The sequence below is a fragment of the Micromesistius poutassou genome (genome assembly GCF_964030765.1).
Source record: "Micromesistius poutassou genome assembly, chromosome: 9".
In the NCBI taxonomy this organism is placed as follows: Eukaryota; Metazoa; Chordata; class Actinopteri; order Gadiformes; family Gadidae; genus Micromesistius; species Micromesistius poutassou.
In genome coordinates this window covers 5,457,613-5,477,314 of record NC_140279.1, presented here as the reverse complement: position 1 = coordinate 5,477,314, position 19,702 = coordinate 5,457,613, and the positions used below count along the sequence as shown (strand labels likewise).

General features: G+C 43.2%; 2 protein-coding genes across 5 annotated transcripts; both read right to left on the bottom strand.

Annotated features, from left to right (window-relative positions):
* Window positions 1–931: 931 nt before the first annotated feature.
* cherp (calcium homeostasis endoplasmic reticulum protein) lies at window positions 932–13,097 on the bottom strand. Of its 3 annotated transcripts, none has more exons than XM_084472603.1 (20): window positions 12,961–13,097; window positions 11,873–12,046; window positions 10,739–10,777; window positions 9,369–9,535; window positions 9,107–9,244; window positions 8,744–8,895; window positions 8,263–8,374; window positions 7,834–7,923; window positions 6,726–6,957; window positions 6,023–6,183; window positions 5,404–5,664; window positions 4,786–5,023; window positions 3,931–4,247; window positions 3,479–3,612; window positions 2,669–2,755; window positions 2,232–2,396; window positions 1,993–2,109; window positions 1,767–1,870; window positions 1,308–1,493; window positions 932–1,205 (listed from the first exon to the last, which is right to left on the bottom strand). In XM_084472603.1, exons 1-20 carry the CDS (start codon window positions 12,983–12,985, stop codon window positions 1,168–1,170), a joined length of 2,937 nt encoding a protein of 978 aa, XP_084328729.1. In that variant the 5' UTR covers window positions 12,986–13,097; the 3' UTR covers window positions 932–1,167. The 3 variants fall into 3 exon arrangements, with proteins under 3 accessions (XP_084328729.1, XP_084328731.1, XP_084328730.1); XM_084472604.1 differs by having other exon boundaries at window positions 933–1,205; window positions 6,747–6,957; XM_084472605.1 differs by lacking the exon at window positions 10,739–10,777.
* Window positions 13,098–13,606: 509 nt separating this feature from the next.
* Window positions 13,607–18,352, bottom strand: rfc4 (replication factor C (activator 1) 4). Of its 2 annotated transcripts, none has more exons than XM_084472664.1 (11): window positions 18,187–18,352; window positions 17,746–17,871; window positions 17,322–17,400; window positions 17,117–17,196; window positions 16,591–16,710; window positions 16,219–16,362; window positions 15,672–15,792; window positions 15,360–15,485; window positions 14,844–14,924; window positions 14,447–14,560; window positions 13,607–14,258 (listed from the first exon to the last, which is right to left on the bottom strand). In XM_084472664.1, exons 2-11 carry the CDS (start codon window positions 17,859–17,861, stop codon window positions 14,166–14,168), a joined length of 1,074 nt encoding a protein of 357 aa, XP_084328790.1. In that variant the 5' UTR covers window positions 17,862–17,871; window positions 18,187–18,352; the 3' UTR covers window positions 13,607–14,165. The 2 variants fall into 2 exon arrangements, with proteins under 2 accessions (XP_084328790.1, XP_084328791.1); XM_084472665.1 differs by having other exon boundaries at window positions 18,265–18,350.
* Window positions 18,353–19,702: the final 1,350 nt, after the last annotated feature.

Genomic DNA, 19,702 nt, shown 5'->3' with positions numbered 1-19,702 from the left:
CCATCCTTGTCGGAGGCCTTCTGTACCTGTGAGGTACAATGAAGCGGGGTCCGATTTTTCTGTCTCTCATTCACTCCCGTCTCTCACTCAAACATTAGTATTCATTTTTAGTGTTTCTCATGTCACAGAAACCACAGTGAATCCTGTGTTTCTGTGCCCCGCTGTGGTGTCGACAGCACAGAGCTCCGGTACCGTTACAGGACAGCGGTGGTTTCTTTCAGCTTGTATTGTATTCCAATTTTAGCGAAAACACACATAACATTAGCTTGAAAGAAAAAAACTGTTTAAGGATGCTTATCTTTGCGTGGATTTTGGGATGACTCGTCTGCCAATGACTTCAAGTTGGTTGTGTTTTAACCGGTGATTGTTGCGCCAAACTGTTTACAAAGGGACACTTGCTTGCGACGCAGCAAGCGCCTGCTAGTTGACCTGCCGGGCGGGACGATCAGTACTTCCCCACATAAAGAGCTTAGTTCTGATTGGATCGCTTCCCAAATCGTCCCGCTTACATTTTCGTCTCGTTTTTATTCGTTAACGAAAGTGTCGTAAGATTTCGTCGTAGTCTTTGTCATCCTAAATAGATTTTTATTTAGTTATCGTCTCGTTTTCGTCAGACTGTAGACCCCCCCCCCAATGTTTTCTCAATGGATCTCCACGAATCACACAAGTGGCCAATTTTGTTTAAAAAAACGGCGAATTTCGCCGAAAGGTGACTAGTTTGCATGCCTGCATGTTATTCATCACTAAATCTAAACTAAACTAAATGCTCCCATATGGCTTTATCAATTGGTACACAACATAAATGTTTATTTCAAAATAATTACTTTTCATACCCAATTGCCCACTGCAAATGACGGTAATGAATGGCAGAACTCAAGAATCTTGTCGGTCTGACTTGAAGTGTCGAGTTCAAGCTTTAGTCATAAAAACACCTAGAAGCACTCTGACGACACAGTAAATCTGTGGATTCTAGAAGGGATATCAAAGGGGTGTGCCAATACAATCAGAGGACATGTATCAAGTACGACAACTTAAGTTTTTTATTACAACACCTGTGAATCACAATGATTCCTTATTTCTAAAACACATTTTGGTCTGATGACCTCTTTCTTTTAAAAAAGAAAAGGAAAAAAAAGTTTGGGGTTCATCCCTTGGGGTCGTGTGACATCACTCGGCGGGAGGGGCCTCCGGTGCATCCCGATTGACTGAAAGAAGAACATTTGATCCCTTTAGCATTTTAACCATGATTACTCTGCAATTGATGGACACACAGTGAGTGAGAACCACAACCACTCTGTCTTTCGTACCTTCCTCCCGTGCCTTCATGCGAGCCACAAAGTTGTAGCTCTTGTTCCTCCGGTAGTTCTCGTAGGGGTCGTCCAGTGACACCCCCACTCCCTTGTACTGGTCCCACTTGTCTCTGATGTCGCCCCCCTTGATTGGGTCCTGGATGCCCTGCTCTTTGGCTCCCAGGCCTCCTGAGCCACTCCAGCCTGTGTGGGACAACAGGGGAACGATGCCGGTTCATCAACAGCAACAGCAGCATTCATACCAGCCTCACGTTTCACCGGTGTATGTGGTATGATGGTATTGGTGAAAAGAACAGAGAATCTTCATATCTCTTTGTATCCGTGCCAGGTAAAGGTAATTCTGCATTTGGTAACTTTATGCCAAGGTAAGCATCAAAATTCAGTCAGAGAACATTGCACGCCAAACTGATAACACAAACTATTTGACATTAAGCTGGACAGGCCAGAATAACTCACCCATCTTCATGAGCAGCTGGTGGCCCTTGTTCTCCTCTCCTAGCCGGGGGTCGGGCGGAATCGGAGGAGCGGCAGGTGCAGCGGCAGACGTGGAGGATGTGGAGCTGGAGATCAGAGAAAACAAAAAGGCATTCAAATGCATTGTCATTTGCATGGGACGGATGAATGAGTTGCAGACAGAGAGGGAGACCACTTTGAGGGCCATGGGGATATAAGGAGGTCTTACGGAGGGGAGGTACTGCCGGACTTCTCCCCGCGGGGGCGCTTCTTGGTGGGCGTGCGAGAGCGGGATCGCGACCTGGACCGAGAGCGGCTTCTGGATGACCTGGACTGGCTCCTAGACCTAAAAATGGGAATTAAGAGCATTCATTTATTTTGATATACCAAAAACATGGCTGAGAGTGAGAGAATGAGAGAATGAGAGACTGAGATTGAGAGTGTGTGTTTGTGTTGTTTTTTCTTTACCTGGAGCGCGAGTATGAGCGCGAGCGGCTTCGTGAGTGTGACGAGCGGGACCTGGACCGGGAGGACTTGGAGGATTGGGAGCGGGAGTGGGAGCTGGAGTGGGACGAGGACCTCCCCCTGCTCCGAGAGCGACTCCTGGACCGGCTGCCGGTGACCACGCGTCCACTGGGGAGAGGGCGGGATTTCATCACGTGACCATCAGAAGACTCTGGGGCATTTGTTTGACCTTTATTGGGGCTGGGGGGTATTGTTCACAGCAGTATGAACACATGTGTGCCAAATCGCCACTAGTCAGTGCCCTTTATATTCACATTCCAAGCATTACTGAAAAAGTAATATGCTGTATAAAATGTTAAAGGATCTTCAAAACAAAAGCCTTGTTGAATTGTATTTTCTTTGAAGGGAGGCAGATAAAGAGAAGCCTGAAGAGAGCTCACCTGCTGCGTTTCTCCTGGCCCTTCTTCCTCCGGGCTCTCATCTTGGCTCTAAAGAACTCATACAGGCCGTTCTGCTCCCAGCCCTCGCTGGTTAGAGGGGAGAAAGTAACCCAAAAAGGGCATCAAGGCTGATTCTCTATTGGAGAATGTATTGATCGAGTAAATTACATAATCGTTACATTACAAACATTTCTTTAATAATGTGTTGCCAAAATATCATTAAATCTGTGCTCCACACGTTTCCTGAAAATAAAATCGCAATGCACTCAGGGATGCACTTCCCATAACTCACTAAGATAGCATCAGCATTAGTTTTGTAGGGCCACCTGGTGGGCAAAAATGGCACTAGCACACTACACCTATTGAAGAATCGGGACACCTTAAGGTGTGTTCACACCAAAATCAGTATTTTTGGCACGGTGTACAAAGTCAATTCAAAGACGCGAGTAGACGCAAATGTCTTGGCGGGCGTTGCCTGCGTCGTGAATGGTGTGAAGCAAACCATAGGAGCGAGTTTAAATATACACACTTCAACACCAAATTCACATGAAGCTGTGTCATGAAAGCCTGTCAGCGTTGTGCGTCTCTCAGCATCCCTCATGTCCTGTAATCCTGATTGGTATCACAAAAGCGGCTGTCATGCAGACACAGCTTCTGGAGAAGACGTAGAATTCACCTAGTTGTGTGTATAGAAATAAATGTAAATGTGCCTACGGATGGTGTGAACCCAGACATGAAGGCGGTGGGTTCTCCGGTGTCTCTGACATCTCCAGGACTTACAGAGTCGCAATTCGAGGCCTGTGTGTGTACCTGTTGCGGGGCCTGTCGTGGGATGGGGGGCTGTAGAAGGCCTCCACGGCCGCCAGCAGTCTGTCGCTGGGAGGCATTGGAGGAGGCAACCGGATGTCTTTGGGGTCCAGGGCCTTGTAGTCGTTGTCCTCCAGCTGGACCAAGAGAAAGAGAGAAAGAGAAAGTTTAGCGTAGAGCTATACAATTTGCAATACAAAAGAAAATCCAAGATAGATTAAAAAAATGTAAGCTTAGCTGTAACCTGCCAATGCCAGGTTGAGCACGTTTCTCTGATTATCGACTCACCAATTGTCGATTTGCCACACTTAATGTAGGTGTAATGTGGGCGGTTTCTGCACAGACTTTGGTCTTGGTAAGAGGTCTTACCTCTTACCAAGTCATCTGTCAAATCTATACCCAAATCCATGTGGTACCACGTTCATTAATGCTAAGCTCAAATGGTAATGTCGTACCTTAACAAGTGGAGCCATGAGTCCAGCGGGCAAGTCAAAGTAGGGGACATTGGGGACCAGACTGGGGTCGTCTTGGGCTGGCTGGGGGGGCTGCTGCGGCGGCGGCTGCTGCTGCTGCTGCTGCTGTTGTTGTTGTTGTTGTGGTGGCTGCTGTTGCTGCTGCTGCCGGTGGCGCATGTGAGGTGACTGTCCGTTGAAGCCATGGGGCGGCGGGCCAAAGTCCTGGTGCTGGTTGGCCCCCCACGGAGGGTGGTCTGCGCCCATACCCGGGGGAGGTAGCCTCTGATTGGAGTGGTGGTGGGGTGGGGGACCCATGTCTGGGGGAGGGAGAAGGACCAGCGGGATATGAGGGCTTGGTGTTTTGGTTCAAATATACAACTATCACAGGATGCAAATACTCGACAAATAATAACTATGAAATTCATTCTGCCCCATAGAATATGTGTTACTAACTTCTACCCAGTAGAAGATTTTGGGAAGTACGCAGTCATAAAAAGTGTTTCAAATGGATAATACGCTAAAATATTATGATTGGGTTGGTTAAAATTAACTTCATTGGGCTGGGCTGATGTAAAATGTGATTAATTTGCTTATATTCCTCTTATTTGGCATGATGTTGAATATGCCCATCAATACTGTGATCTGCTTTAATCAGAATCAATGTTATTACTGACAATGCATTGTCTTCAAGTAACTCCAAGTCAAGCTGGGGTCAGGGATCATGAGGATTACGTCTTGAACGCACGACATACAGTCATAACAATAATCTTATAAAACTGCTCTGTATTTGTCCCATCATGGGGTAAATTCATGATGACATGAAAGAGCAACGGGTGCAGTAAATAAAGTGCGCACCTGGGTGCTCCGCTCCAGGGTAGTCTCCCTGGGGGTAGTCCCCCTGAGGGTAGTCTCCCTGGGGGTAGTCGAAATGGTGTGGGGGGTACGGCGGCCGGTCGAAGTGGTGCCTCGGGGGGAAGTCGTCCTGCATGAAGCGTGGCGGGAAGCGGCCGAAGCCGTGGGGGGGCGGGGGCGGCTGGTTGAAGGGAGGCGGCTGCTGGTGGGGGGGGAAGGGCCCTCTGAAGTGTGGGGGTCTCTGTGGAGCGAGACAGATAGAGAATGAGACAAAGACAGAGGTTAGGTTCCTAAATTATTAATTAGGAGACGTCAATTCGATTGTAGTTGTGTTGAAGTTTTAGTACAAATTTAGTGAATGGGATCATAGATTGCTGTACCACCTTTAAGCTGAGCTCATACAGGTAGCATGTGTTACGCAGTAGTTCATCCTGAATGAAACCACTGCAGTCTTCCATTTTTATGCAATGCACCAAAATAGTCTTAGGTGGTACCAGTAGAACTACATGGCATGGCTTCCAGTCTTATTAATGTATACAAATACAATCTATTATTATGAAACCACTACTTCCGAGCTGGATCACAATGCACTGAGATGAAGGGCAGCGGGAGAGGACATGCCTGCATGCGAGGGGGGAACGGCGGCTCCCTCTGGCCCCAGGGCGGAGGCTGGTCTTGTTGGTTGCCCCACGGCGGCTGCTGGTCATACTGGGAGTTCCACGAAGGGGGGCCCTGGTCCGAGCCGCCGGGCCCGCTCCACGGCCCGCTTTCCCTGGGAGGGCCTCCGCTCCAAGACCCCTGGTCTCTCCCCTCGTTCCACATGCCCTCGTGGCTGTTCCAGGGGGGGCATGGGGGTGGGGGCTGGTTGGGGTCGAAGGGGGGCTGACAGAGACAGGAAGCAAATTAGAGTCAATACGAGGCTACGTTAACCCCCCGGGTTTATCAGGATAACTTTCACCCAGGACATTCAAACTATTTGAAAAGTCTGAGAGGTGAGAAAAACATAAACTGCCATATTGGGTTCCATATGAGAAGGTTGGTGGGTGTCTTCACCGGAAGAAGCAGGCCCCTCGTATTTTACAGAGAATATCTCCCATTTAACAACTTGGTACATTTTACTCAGAAATAACACAAATGTTTACTGACACCCATCACAGAACACCATACTAGAATCAAATTGTATTAACATTCAAACATCAATTCATACACCTATGTTCCTACGCATCATGTGGCCTCTTACCGGCTGCTTGGGGTTCCATGGGCCCAAGTGCTGGGGGTCGAACCAGCCTGGCTTGGAAGAGGAAATGTCTGTAGGTCCTGAAGGGTTGCCTGGGTCGGAGGGCCTAGACGGCCCCTCGTAGTCCCCTGGAGGAAGGGCAGCGCTGGGGCCTTTCCCGTCACCTGCACCCGCACAACAGAACAGGGAGGGCCACACAAATTGTCATCAACGGCGGGTGGGGGTGGGGAGATTTGGGAAAAGGAAAAGGTGAGGCAGAGGGAAGGCGAGCTATGATGCAAGTTTCTCTGCATGCGTGTGTGAGTGACATAGAGAGTTAGGGGGGATTTCAGAAATCACACCATCGTCCTGATGCAACGTTTGCTATTTTGTGTGAGCGTGTGTGGCTGGTAAAGCAGCCTCCCCTGGCCGAGTCTGATTGGACTCTTGTGCTGGGTGAGGCTGCACACCCGTTGCACATTGAGTAGTCAGTATGCACAGCTTAAACCAGCCATCACCGCACACACAAACTCAGAGAGAGAACTCCTGCATGACAACATGGAGCACCAGAGCATGTATCATCCTTCTGTACCATCAACTCCTGTGTCCTGTGTTTGGAGGAGCCCAGTAAAGCCACCTAGGTGGAGTGTGGCAGCCACCTGGGTGGCGTGTAGCACGCAAATTGCCACAGAGAGTTAGAAACACTGAAATACTATGGTTGAGTTACCATTCTGGCGTGCATTCTCACCGGCCTGCGCGGTCATGGGCAGCGCCTGCTCGCCCTCGCCCGGGGCGGGTGGCTGACCCGGGGGTCCGGGCAGCTGGGCGGACGCTGCCGCGGCCTGCTGCTTCACGCTGGACACGTACTCCTCGTGCTGCGCCTTCAGCGCCTGGATCTGCTGCTGGAAGGCCAGCTGGACCGGCTGCACTGCCGCAGCGTACTCCGTGATCAGGGACGCCTGGCGGGTCGGGGAAAGCAACGTGGATTAGCCACTGGTCTGGAAAATTGTATTGAACTTGGTTGCAGTTCCATTAGAATTCCACTGGGGGTGATCGCATGAGTGCAGATTGAATGGGGGTCTATGGGGCTTGACGGCTAAATGTATCTCTTTCACCTGCTTGTTGTTGAAATATCGCAGATTTTATCGTAGATTGCGCAAGTTCAATATAGATTATAGTTCAAAAGTTGAATGAATGAGTACTTATGTCCTTTCAATTTCTTACAGTTTGGGCCGTTGTTGGCCGTACACGCTAGCATTCTGCTAATGAATGCTGATTGGTCAGGGACAGACTTGCGACTGATTACGACCAGAGACCCCTCTTGATGGCATCTGAATCTGAAGCAGAATCAGAAACATTATCTTAAGGAGGACTGTCCGTCAAAGTTAATTGTTATATATTATATGTATATATATAATATATATATAATATATATACATATAATATATGCAGAAGTGCCAAAGTGACTCAGAACTTGCCGTAAAGTAGGACCTCTGGCAGTGATGTCATCATCTTTTTTAACAGATAAGTGAACTTAAAAAATTCAATATTCAGCTGAGTGTATTATCTTAGCCCCCCCTTTTGACTTTCAAATTACTTGACAAAAAAGTAGACCCTGAGAAAAGTGGTATTTGAGGGTGAAACCATTCATTCTGCACTCACTGGCGAGCGCCCTCGCATGGACAGAGATGTGTTACCACAACCAGTTCAGAAACCGGAAGTCACCAGAGAGTGCCAGTTCTCTTCATATTAGACATTCTCTGGTATAGCTGATTATCTATGGCTCTGGATCATCTACGGCCAATCAGCTTCTGCTCTGGTCCTTATGCTCTCACCTGGTACTGTCCCAGGCCCAGTGCTGGGCTCTTGAGTTGTTGAATTGTCATGTCATCAAAGTAGCCATTCTTCTCCCACAGTTGCAACAACTGAACAGAGAGACAGGCACAAAGGGTTGGGGGAGGAGGGAATTGGACACATAAGAAAGTTAGAGTAGGACACAGTTATACAAAGAGGAAAATAAATTATTCTAAAAATGATTTCATCACTGATATGTTATCCATTTTTATCTCGCCTGTCGCAACAAAGACTTTTAACGGATCATATTGGAAATGTGTATATATATATATATATTAGGGATGCACCGAAATGAAAATTCGTCCGTGTTGAAAATATCCATACAATATACCACAACATCACAGAATGCCTCAGGTCACACATTGTGGCACAACCGGGGGGCGTAACAAACATGACTACAATTGTGTTACCCTGGTGATCTTCTGCTGCTTGTCCTCTTCCACAGCCAGGAAGCTGGTGCAGTAAATGGGCACCACCACCTTCTGCAGCGCCGCAAGTAAGTCCCTCTGCTGCTTCCGCTGGCTGGACAACACAAAGAACAAGATCATGCTTTATGTATTTATTTTTTTATGATTTAACGCAAACCGTATATTTTTTTAATTTAGATGAAAATTATGTGATGGATAACAGAAAAGTGCTTTGGATTACTCCTTGTTCAAATGTCGACATAATGCACAAAGTAGGATAAGGTGTAAATATGTACTAAATTGGCTTTTTACGTCAAAATTGTTAAATGTGTGTTTTGGTTACATTAAAAAAATTGCCAAACAAAAAAAATTGCCAAACAAAAAAAAAAATAAAAAAGGTTGACCAGAAGACAATTAATTTTTTGGCCTCCGAATATTGAGGCAGTTGCTGCCGGCAGTGTATTGGATATATATCTGTATGTACCAGTGATGGAGGACGTCATTGGTCAGATAGATGAGATGCAGGCGGAGCTCGAAGTGGGCAGAGTCAGCGGTGATGCGGTTGCGGAGGTGTGATGTCATCAGGTCGCAGTGTAGTGGACCCTTGGCATTGGTGAACATCCAGTTCTTACCAGCCTGAATGCAGAAGAAACAGAGACTTAAGGCTTCAAGATAGACACCCACCTGTAAAGAGTTGGTGCTGCATTGCCCTGTGTCTGTCTAGAGCTGTGTCCGATCATGTGTGTTAAATTGGCTGCATGTCTCCCTACCCAGTACCCATAGGCTTTCATGGTGACATGAATGGGTTGAATCCTCAACAACAGGGACCGTTAAGCGTGGCACTTACCGAGATGGCATCTTTGGTGCAGGTGTCAATGATGGGCTGCAGCAGGTTGTCAAATTCGGTGACATCCAGCTGGGTCTCCATCAGCAGCTTCTGGGTCTGCTGCTCCACCGCAAGGGCTATGGCTGCCGACACTTGCTCCTGGTGGGACCGGGGGGTCAACCGACCATAGGGTGTCAAACACTGACACCTCTTTATGGTTTATACATTCATTGTGTTCATGTGGCCATACGCTCACAGTCCGATAAAGCAGCAATGGGTGTACCTGACGGAGCGTGAGTAGGTGCTGCTCCTGCTGCTGAAGGTTCCACTGGCTCTGCTGGATGAGCTCCTCAAGAACGGGCGTGGGCGGAGCAAGGATCGGGGGTGGGGCAATGATGGGCATTGGTGGAGGGACATCGATGACGTCTTTGGCTCCTGGGTTGTATAGGTCTGCAAAACAAGCCAGCAGAAGAGGAGAGAATGGGTGATAGAGGCACTAATGTTGGGAAGAATGTCCATCTATTGAGCCCTGCATTCTCTTGTCATATTTAAAGTACCAACTTTACATATTTTCGTCAATCAGAGTGCAAAACCATCTGCCGGAGTTCACATTGGGAACCATTAGGTACCGTACCTTTAAAATATTGGCATAATTTAATCAACCCACCATATGTGGCATTAAAAAGATAGATAGATAGATAAATAGTACAATATATTATATTATTTTTGTGTAGCTTGATCTATTGTTTTTTCAGATCCAATATTTGCTGAGCAAATATTTATTTTAGGCAGCAGCATATTTTGTAAAAAAAAAAAAACATGGGGACGCATGTGATCATTCAATGAAGTGTCAATGTGGATGCCACAAAATAACCCTGTTCACTCAACAGTAAAACATTGTTAGTAAATCTAAATAAGGTCAGTCATCAGTAAGATCAAGAGGCCACAGTCAGTAAACCAATGACAAGTCTCCAGGTGCAGAGCAGGCTGAACAAAGAAAATCTTAAGTGCATTCAAATAGTCTTAACACGGCCAGTGTGTCCCCATCTCGTCCCCTCTGCAATTTGCAAGAAAAAGAGAATGTTGAAAAAACACAAATTGGTAAAACCAGCAAAACTATAAGAAAAAAGGGTGAAGCAAGGGTATTAGACCGGTGAACTTCAAAAGAGCTGCATAATTAACATGACGTTGATACTTGACATGACAATACTTTCATTCATTCCTTATTCAATGGTTCCACGTAGTCAAAAAATAACGAACAGTGAAAATATAAAATGTGGATCAACTTTAGGTGATTAATATTGCAGCCCTCATCCAGCAAGACTGAATCCCAAGCAGAAACAACATGACACTCAATCCCTTGGATCCAAAATGCATTATGAAACAGCATTCAGGCACATGGTCAACATGTATTTTAAAAAGCTGAAAGAAAAGCCCCCATATTTCTCTAGAGCAACCATCAAAAAATATGTTTAGAGTTTGCTTTTGTAAATAAAACTAAGAATATATAAATGCAAATCAAATGGCAGCAATGGAAGAACGGAAAATGCAACGGAAACACAAAAAAGCGTGATTGTGTTAATAACCAGCAGAAAATGAGCATTTCAGTTTCGTTCATCGGAGGCAAAAAAAAACTTGATTCCCGATAAATACCTTCACATTTATACTCCTCACCATCGTGGGTAGAGGGATCTATGTGGAGAGAAGCAAACTTTAATGTAATTTGTAACGTCACAAAAGAACTCCTTGATTTTGACCAGTGCACTGCATCCAGTGCTGTGATTGTTAAATGGAAAAATCCAGATGGATTAGGGACCTCATTAATTCACTGGTATAGTTGTATTTTAGTCTACTTTGAAGCAGAAGATGAAATGAGCTTTGTCAGCAGAGGACCTGTTGAATACTGTGTCGGTATTGTATACTTTCAGACGCTCAACTCAAGTTTAGGGTCTATATTGATTACTTTGGCCATCCCTTTAACACTTGCATAACTATGCATTACAATGGTCAAAATCAGTTCCTTTTTTTTTTTCGCCCTCAAATTGGATTCTCCATTTGCACCTGTAAAAAATGCTTTCCTTTTTAGGTTTCTGGCTAACAAAAGCAGTGATTAATACATTAACAGGACATTGTATTAGAATACACAGGAAATCTCGTGTCATGTAGCAGTTGCAGACAGGTTTCTCAGACAGGTGAGTCTCTTCACAGGATTAACACACCACTTAAAACACAACTGATAACCCTAACACATTTTTTGGGGGTGCCATACTGCCCTGTCAGCAACAAAAAATGCTAAAAATGTAGATTATTCTTAATAAGGACATTACACAATTTAAAGTGTAATGTAACCTCACTGGTGAAACCTGTTGGACAAATTTAGCAAATTAGAACAGACATTTCCAATGATCCAGTGCATATCTTCTGCTTGTCTTTTTTGCTGTGCAAACTAAATAACCAGAATAACAAACAGTTCAGAAACCTAACTCACAAAACGATATTCCTACAAGACTTGACATGGGTTTGCACTCTTGGTTTCAAACCTGTCACATTTAATCCAGTATGAAAATATAAATCTGTTTGTGTACATTGATGACACACTTGATGACAGGCCTCACAAAAAATCAACACATTACTCAATTTAAACAAAATCAAAACGTTTTTTTTTTTAGCTCAAAAAGAGTATCATTATATAGTGTACTGGGATATATTTTTGTGAATTGGCTTGAAATTATGTTTTTGTTAAATAGCAGGTTCATCTTTTTTTTATCTCTCTGAAAAACTACATACGCTGCTGATGCTCCATAGCAAGCTTGCACTTGTAGTAGCTGAAGTATTCCCCTCCAAACAGAAAGGAGAACTTGAGATTGTCCTTCTGTTTCTCCATCGTCATCTTCTCAAACTCTGGCCCATTTCGAGCAACAAACTGGGCCAGCTTGTCGATGACATTCTTCAGCTCTTGATCTGGGTCAATCATGGAAAAAAAAACAGAATTCATGAATGATTTGTAAAAGCAGTTGTTGGCTACCGAAAGTCACTTTGGACACTTTTTATATGAAAAGGTTTCACTGCTATTCAAACAGGCCCATCTCATTAATATTCCTCCGGTAATATTAATATTGTATGGATTTATGTTTGATATAATTAAGAGGCAGAAGCATTCTGAATTCAGTGAAAGATAATCAAGTAGCCATGTATGAGCATCTCGCAAATCTTTGAAATAATTCCTATTTGGGAAGACAATTGGGAATTGGGAATAATCCTCACACAGATAGACTGGTCTAGCTGTTGTACCAAAACCAAACAAAAATACAAAATATGATCATTACTGGACGTTAATAAAGAAAATACTAGGTTATTTGAAACAAAACAATGAAAACATAACTAAAAATGGAAAAATGTTCAGTCATGTATCTGGTTATTGATGCAACATAACTAACAGACTGTAAAAGGTAACAACACATCTGAAAACAATACATGCCCTTATATTTAGCCTCTTCTAGTGTATAGTGCCTACCTAGTAGTTTTTATTTTGTATACGTGGAAAGAGAAGTTGATATCAATCCAATGATAGTCAAACATTATTACACTGATACAGGGGCAGTTCGTATTTACGCTAGGAGTTAATGACTGAACATCTTAAACACAAATGCTGATAGGAACAGAATTATACTTTTTTTTTTTTAAAGCATAAATGCACAGGCATGCAGGTGACAGGTAAACGTTTCGTTTATTTGAGTAAAGAAGAAAGCATAGTCCGTTAGCATTAAACAAGAGTATGCTGCTGCTGGAGTCCAGTGGGCATGTCAGCTAGCAGCTAGCTCCGTGCAGCTACCAAGCTAACACCAAACCTGCAATATCAACAGTTAACCGTTTACCTTCTGGGGGTGTAGGGATATCCATTATTGCTGCACGTAATAGCCTTATAGCTGAACCCAAACAGGCCCCAAAATAAGTATATGTAGTTGTTTTGGTTCACCAATACATAAAATATTGTTGCATTTCTAACGACATCTTTTCCAAAACGCGCTCCGGAAGTGAAGCTCCGGTTTAGAGGACTGCAGCGAGCAGTCTGGAATGGAGTGCCCCTTGCGTCCAGGAGGAGAAGGATGAACAGATTGTCGCTGTGAAGGGTAGAAATCAATAGTAAAAAACTAAAGACCAGTATCTATAATTTTTTTTGGAGGAACACAATTCAGTCTTTTCGAGGAACTGTTTCTAACGTAAGTTAACTTTGTAGCCAAGACCAGCACAAAACATTTTGGGTAATAATTTGGATATTCACATCATTTCCTGGGATGATCTGCAGTCAGACGCTTTCTCCTAAAATCTAAGAGAAACCTTGGAGGGCTTGGGTGGCTGACACTGCCTAACAGACATTACTGGATTTGAGTCGAGATGTCTGAATATGGGCTAATAAGCCATTTTGGTGTTTCAGCATGCTCTCATTTTAATAAATGTCCTAAAGTGTAACAAACATTAACTGAACACAAGCAACAATATACAAATTGACTTTATATCAGTAGTAAAATACAAAGAGTATAAAAAGATATAGATAGGTATTTAAATGAACAGTTGGACAACTGAACAGATGAAAATGAATGGTAATTTCAAGAGGATTCAAACACCAAGGACAGCACCAGCTCTGATAAAACACTGATTATTGCAATTGCTTGATATGGTTAGAATCACAAGGATTTATATTGATGTAGACTGGTATCAAGTATCACAGAAATCCCACATTTATTAGGAGTAAGAAAGATCAGTATAATAAATAGCAATTGCATGTTTGTTTGGTGCTATCGTTGGTACTTGTCAAGTTACTCCTCACAAACACTGCTGAAAAGTAGCTCAAATTATGATTACAGCTACCGTGTAGCATTTTAAATCAGTGGCTTTAAATCCAAAAGGCTACGGCTTGATGGTCACTTTAAATCAAAATATAAACTTGACACATCATTTACTTTGAATTCTTTATACAGTCTGTTGGAAACTGTACTGCCGGGTGTAGAGATACAAGTGCTTGTTTTCTGTAAGAACTGTTCTGGAGGCAGAACCACAGCCTCCGCCTTAATACAAAGTTTCAGTTGCTAGAGGACTGTTCCATAATGATCGAACACAGGCTCAACATCTGGAGATACTCGTCGGCTCCATCCGCCAAGCACTTATCCACTACCTGGAGATATAAAGAAAAAAATAGATGCATGTTCAATAAGCCCTTCACAACAATAAATACTTTCATACCCAGTTGACAAAGAATTGTCTGTCGTTTTCGTAAAGTGATCACACACACAATTTTCATAACTAAATTACACAGTACAGAATATATGCTTTTCTCATAGAACCACAGTGTGTGGTACATACCGCCATCTTCTCTGTGATGGCTGACTTTTGCTTGTCATTAAGGTCCTGTTCAATGATGCTCTCATGGAGCTGGATCAGGATCTGTGTGGCTGCATAGCCTTCATCCACCATGTCCTGAAAAACAACAAACCTTCAGGGTTACACATTAAGTATGAAAGAGGTTTGTGGCTGGGCTAAGGAAGGGTTACTTAAACACTGTCCATTGACCCGCCAAAGTACTTTATGGATTGGGTAATCGTAGACGTTCAGAGTAAATGGAAAAGTACAGCTCTACTTAGGGGCTTCAACTTCAAAACAAGACCAAGGTCTGACGACCCAGCAACGGTCTCTTCAAAAAACTATTTTGTAAATGAACTATATATTTTTAACTGCATCCTTTAGGCCAGACAGTGCTTACCTTAATGGCAATTTGAACTTTCTCAAAAGTCCCTTTGAAGCAGGTTTGAAGTAAGTTGTCAATCATTTTGGAAGGGACTACCTGTAGCAAAACAAAACCATAAGACAATATTGGCAATGAGATTCAGTGAGACCAAGAGCTCATGTATAAAGAGGCTAAAGAAGTAGCTACTCTAAAACTAACTTAAAGAATAAAGAAAGCAACCAGCCTCAACAAGACAAGCTTTCAAACCAGCAAAGATCCATTATGAATAAATTGCATTGTAAAATAGAGTGGCTAAATGAGAGAGTGAAAGGCAAATAAAATATTTGAAAGAAACTTCAGTGAAGATACATCTCGTTACTATTATTTTCCAAGTTTAATACTCGCTTATCATGGGCATAGCCTGTGTGGTACAGTAAAGGGGTCCAGCATTAATACAAAATGATTGAAGTCAAGTGCCAATTGAAGATGATGGGAGCAGCTACAGAACAGCTAAAGAAGGAGCTACGGAGGGAGGAGGAAGGGAGGACTTACTCCGGCTATCTCCACAATGGTCTTCTCTGTGATCTCCTGGTCTACGACGAGGCGTGCTGCGCTCTGGAGGAATGTGATGGCCTTACGCAAGTCCCCCTCCGACACCTTCACCAACGCTGCTATACCCTAAAGAGAGAAAGAGGAATAGAGATGGAAGCATCTGCTTATTTTCACATTTACCAACAATATCTCTTCCATGGTCCAATATAAATCACCAAATGAAATACGTGCCCTGTATTGGATCATCAGATTCTTACAGGACCCATCCATAACCAATCATTCCCTGTGTATGTGGAACCATTCAAACGCTACCTCTTTGGAGTACTTCAGGTTCTCCTTTCCGCAGATGTCGAGCAACCGCTCCTCTTGGATCCAATTGGCAAGGGGCTTGAAGCGGAATTTAGAACACCTGGAGGTCAGCGGCTCGATGATCCTGCGAGGAAGTACACAGACAACTCACGGATGGGCTGGAGAGATGGTGGGGAATGGAACCTACAACCTTTATACCTGGAGTTGAACAACCGAAGCACTAGACTATCCGGCTGCTAACCTTGGTTCATTGTTTTGTTTGATCTACCTTATTTGGCCCACTGTGTAGGGTTTGTAAACAAAGGAATAAACCATTGGCTACAATATCCGAATAGGCTGTGTATACTTGAAGTACAGCTCAGTATTTAGCTTAATTAGCTATTATACATTATTCTATAGTCATCCATTAACCAATGGCTTGGTTCATAACAGTAACTAATGTTTTCAAAGTTATATACCTTGTATATAATAAGAATACAGAAGGTTGAAAACAGGAAGCAATACTAAATGGATGGGGCCTTTTATTTTCTTAAATGTAGGTGACTTGTACCTGCTGACATAATTGCAGATGAGACAAAAACGTGTGGTGCGAGACTCCTTCTCCATGGTTCTCCTCAGGGCCGCCTGGGCTGCCCCAGTCATGGAGTCAGCCTCATCCAGGATGATGATCTTAAAGGGAGGGCACCTCTTTCCACTGGAACATACCAAAGTACATCACGTTCAATAAATAAACACAGCAAGTTAAATATACACACACACTAGGAGCCATACAGTGAATCTGTTGAAAAATCCACGATTTGATATCTTTCAAAGCTTTGTGCCCAACCAAATTCATTCAACTGTGGCACTAAATTATGGAAAAAAATATGACTCTACATCCATTGGTACAGATCAGCTGGTGCTTGAGTGTAAACCTTCTTACTCTGTGCGTGTTCCAGCCACGGTGAGCTGTGCAAAGTTCTTGACCTTGGTGCGGACCACCTGGATGCCACGCTCATCTGAGGCATTCAGCTCCAACACCCTCTGTTTGTACAGCTGGGGACTACAAAACAAGAACAAATGGTCAGGGAAGGGACACACACATTCTTAATTAAATAGATCCTAAATATTGATTTGCAAGTTTATGCATATCATCAATATCTTATTTGTATAAACTCGAGAGATTACCAAGGACTGTCCTTTTACCACCACAACAATAACGTAAGACACAGTTTAAACCTTGAGCAATGAATGGATGCCAATAGACAGATGACACAATGACAATGGATGTGATTATGTTTCTCTATGCCCAGGGCTGTTAAGTTTTCAGTTGTTTTTCTGTGCTATTAATATTAATTGTGATGCTATAATAACAAGACAGATATTTGGGACACAATCTCCAAAGAAATGGGTCAGCAACTGCTGTTGGATGTCTTAATCCCCTCTAGCCAAAGCACTGGCAATCTCACCCAAAGAGTTCCCTGGATGCTGCGAGGATGGTAGAGGTCTTTCCTGTTCCAGGAGGACCATAGAATAGCAAGTTGGGAAGCTGGAAAAATAATCACACAAGTTAAAGACATTCCTCAACCCTCATTACAATAACTTGACAGTATTTGTTGTGAACCAGCTGTAACTTGTGTAAAGGAGTGCATGTAAGCATTCAAAGATACTCACATCTGCACCTTCCAAAGATTTCTTCAATACTGCTACCACCTCGTCTTGAAAAGCCACCTCATCCACACACGTTGGCCTGCTGTGAAGTTGCGAGGTAAGAAACGAGGTCAGACAAGGCAGATCGTTATTTAGAGCAGGTGCATAATAATAGGGTTCAGTGTGAGTTTTTGCAGATGTATTTTTTTCAATTTTCTTGAGTTTATCATTTTTTCAGTGGCTCAGTTTATAACCGGATGTTTCATTAATTGATTTAAAAAAATAATAATCACAATGACAAATGTGTACCCTATGGCCTATATTTTACCCGGACAGACTAATTAACTGACTACAATTCAACACACTTGACCTTTAATAAAATCAAATCATAAAATAGATCTCAGAAAACATTCAAACATAAAGATACATCTCTGCTGTTGGCGCTTACTATTTCTCGACCCAAGGGACAGGTCGGGCTCTCTTCTCTGTGCTGCTACCCGGGGCTGCCTTGTCCTTCTGGAGTTTGCTAGATTGGACAGACGAACCCTTCAAAAAGGCCTGCATGGCTCCCCCTCTGTCCGACACAGACACATTCCATGATGTTAAATTTTGTATCATTGCAGGATAAATATAAACTGTAACGGTAACTTTAATACTATTGCAAAGTTTTGATGCAGTTAGGAAGTGGTTTACAAAGCAACCGATATATTAAAATGCAGGATTCTAGTAGGACACAAACAGAAGCTGATTTAACGTCAGTTTTATTGGAGTATTATTTTATCTCGCTTTATTGAACCACATCGGACAGGTTTCATATAATCCGAGCAGTCGCTGACATGCTAGCTACATACAACCCACTGTCCGAAGGGGTGTTCCTGATATTTCTTACCTTAAACCCCGGGTGTTGTGTGAAAAACAACAATAATCCAATGAACGTTAACGATATAGTAGTTTGAGTGCAAGTTACCTGTTCGATAACCTATCGCCGTATATAGTATATAGTACCGCTGTCTAAGTGCGTACTTGTGTTGACATGTGTAATGGTAATGCTAGAATTTCCCGCCCTGAACAAGAGCACTTCCGCTGACGATTTGATGTTGCATCCAATCACAAGCTGTCGGTGCTGAGGCTGTCTCTCGCTCGCCTCTCTCTCAATATCATCATCATGTATCGTTATTGTATCGCTGTGTATACATCTTGTACTTATCTTGTACACATATTGTTTTTCATTTTTAATAATTGCAACGTTTTTAGAGCGCCAGTTCACCGATTTGTGGGTATATATATATAAAAATGCAAAAATAAGAAGTAAGCCTACGCAAGTATTATTTACAGATAGACCTATAATGGGCAACACAATACAAAACTATGAAGGCGTACACAATAATGTTAATAAAAAATGTACATCAATGATTGATATACATCCCCCATTTCCTGTGAGCAAACTCATCGTCCACCATGCTGCAATGCCATTTAATGCACATTTTTATATTGTCTAAAAGCTTTCAGCAGGGGATGAATAGGCTGGCAGAGAGGAGATAAGTAACTCTGTGAGGGATGGGCAAGACGCAGATGGCGGCTGCTAATGGTCTTCTCACAGGCAGTGGTCCCGAGGGCATTGGGCGTAGACAGATGATCATGCCCCGTGGTTCGCAAATCAGCTTTCACCAAAACATGGAATCGAGGTAGTGAGAGCAAGAGAAGGAGTGACTTGTGAAGGACTGAATGAGCCGACATGGCTGTTACTGTCAAACGGATGCAGGTGTGTGGACTGTTTGTTTTGCGCTTTCACAGTTGCGACTGACCGTTCCTATTAACGTGAGAGTTACAATCGCTACAAAAGCCATAATCATTCGGAGAATGTTGCGTTAATTATTTTACACTTGAAATGATATGGGTTATTATATTGCCATCCATCATGAGGATGTGTGACAACACTATTCTAGAGTAAATAAATATATATTCCAGTTGCTTTAGTGATATACTGCATTATACTACATTATCTGAGTGTAACTCGCACTAGTTGTAATAATAACAATGACAATTGTATACAGCTACCTCTTCTTGTAAAACGTTTATATCTCTTTTTTTTAAATAGCCTACAATATAAATGATGTGATGGAAAAATGTTGTTAACTTTTAATCATTTAAGCTTTCTATTTCTATATTATTTTATATTCCTTGTATTGTCTAGCCACCCTACCTGTTCTTAGTGTTATCTAACGTTAACATTTGTGCCTAGGGGTAAACCGGTCACAAGGGAGCAGGGATCCCCTTATGCATTCTTCTGCTTGATGAGAACACAGGCAACTCTGTCCTTCAGGTAAACATTTCCCTGATTTGATCATTGACAATTGCATTGTGGGGAGGGGATGAAACTGTTTAAATATATCTGTGAACCTGTA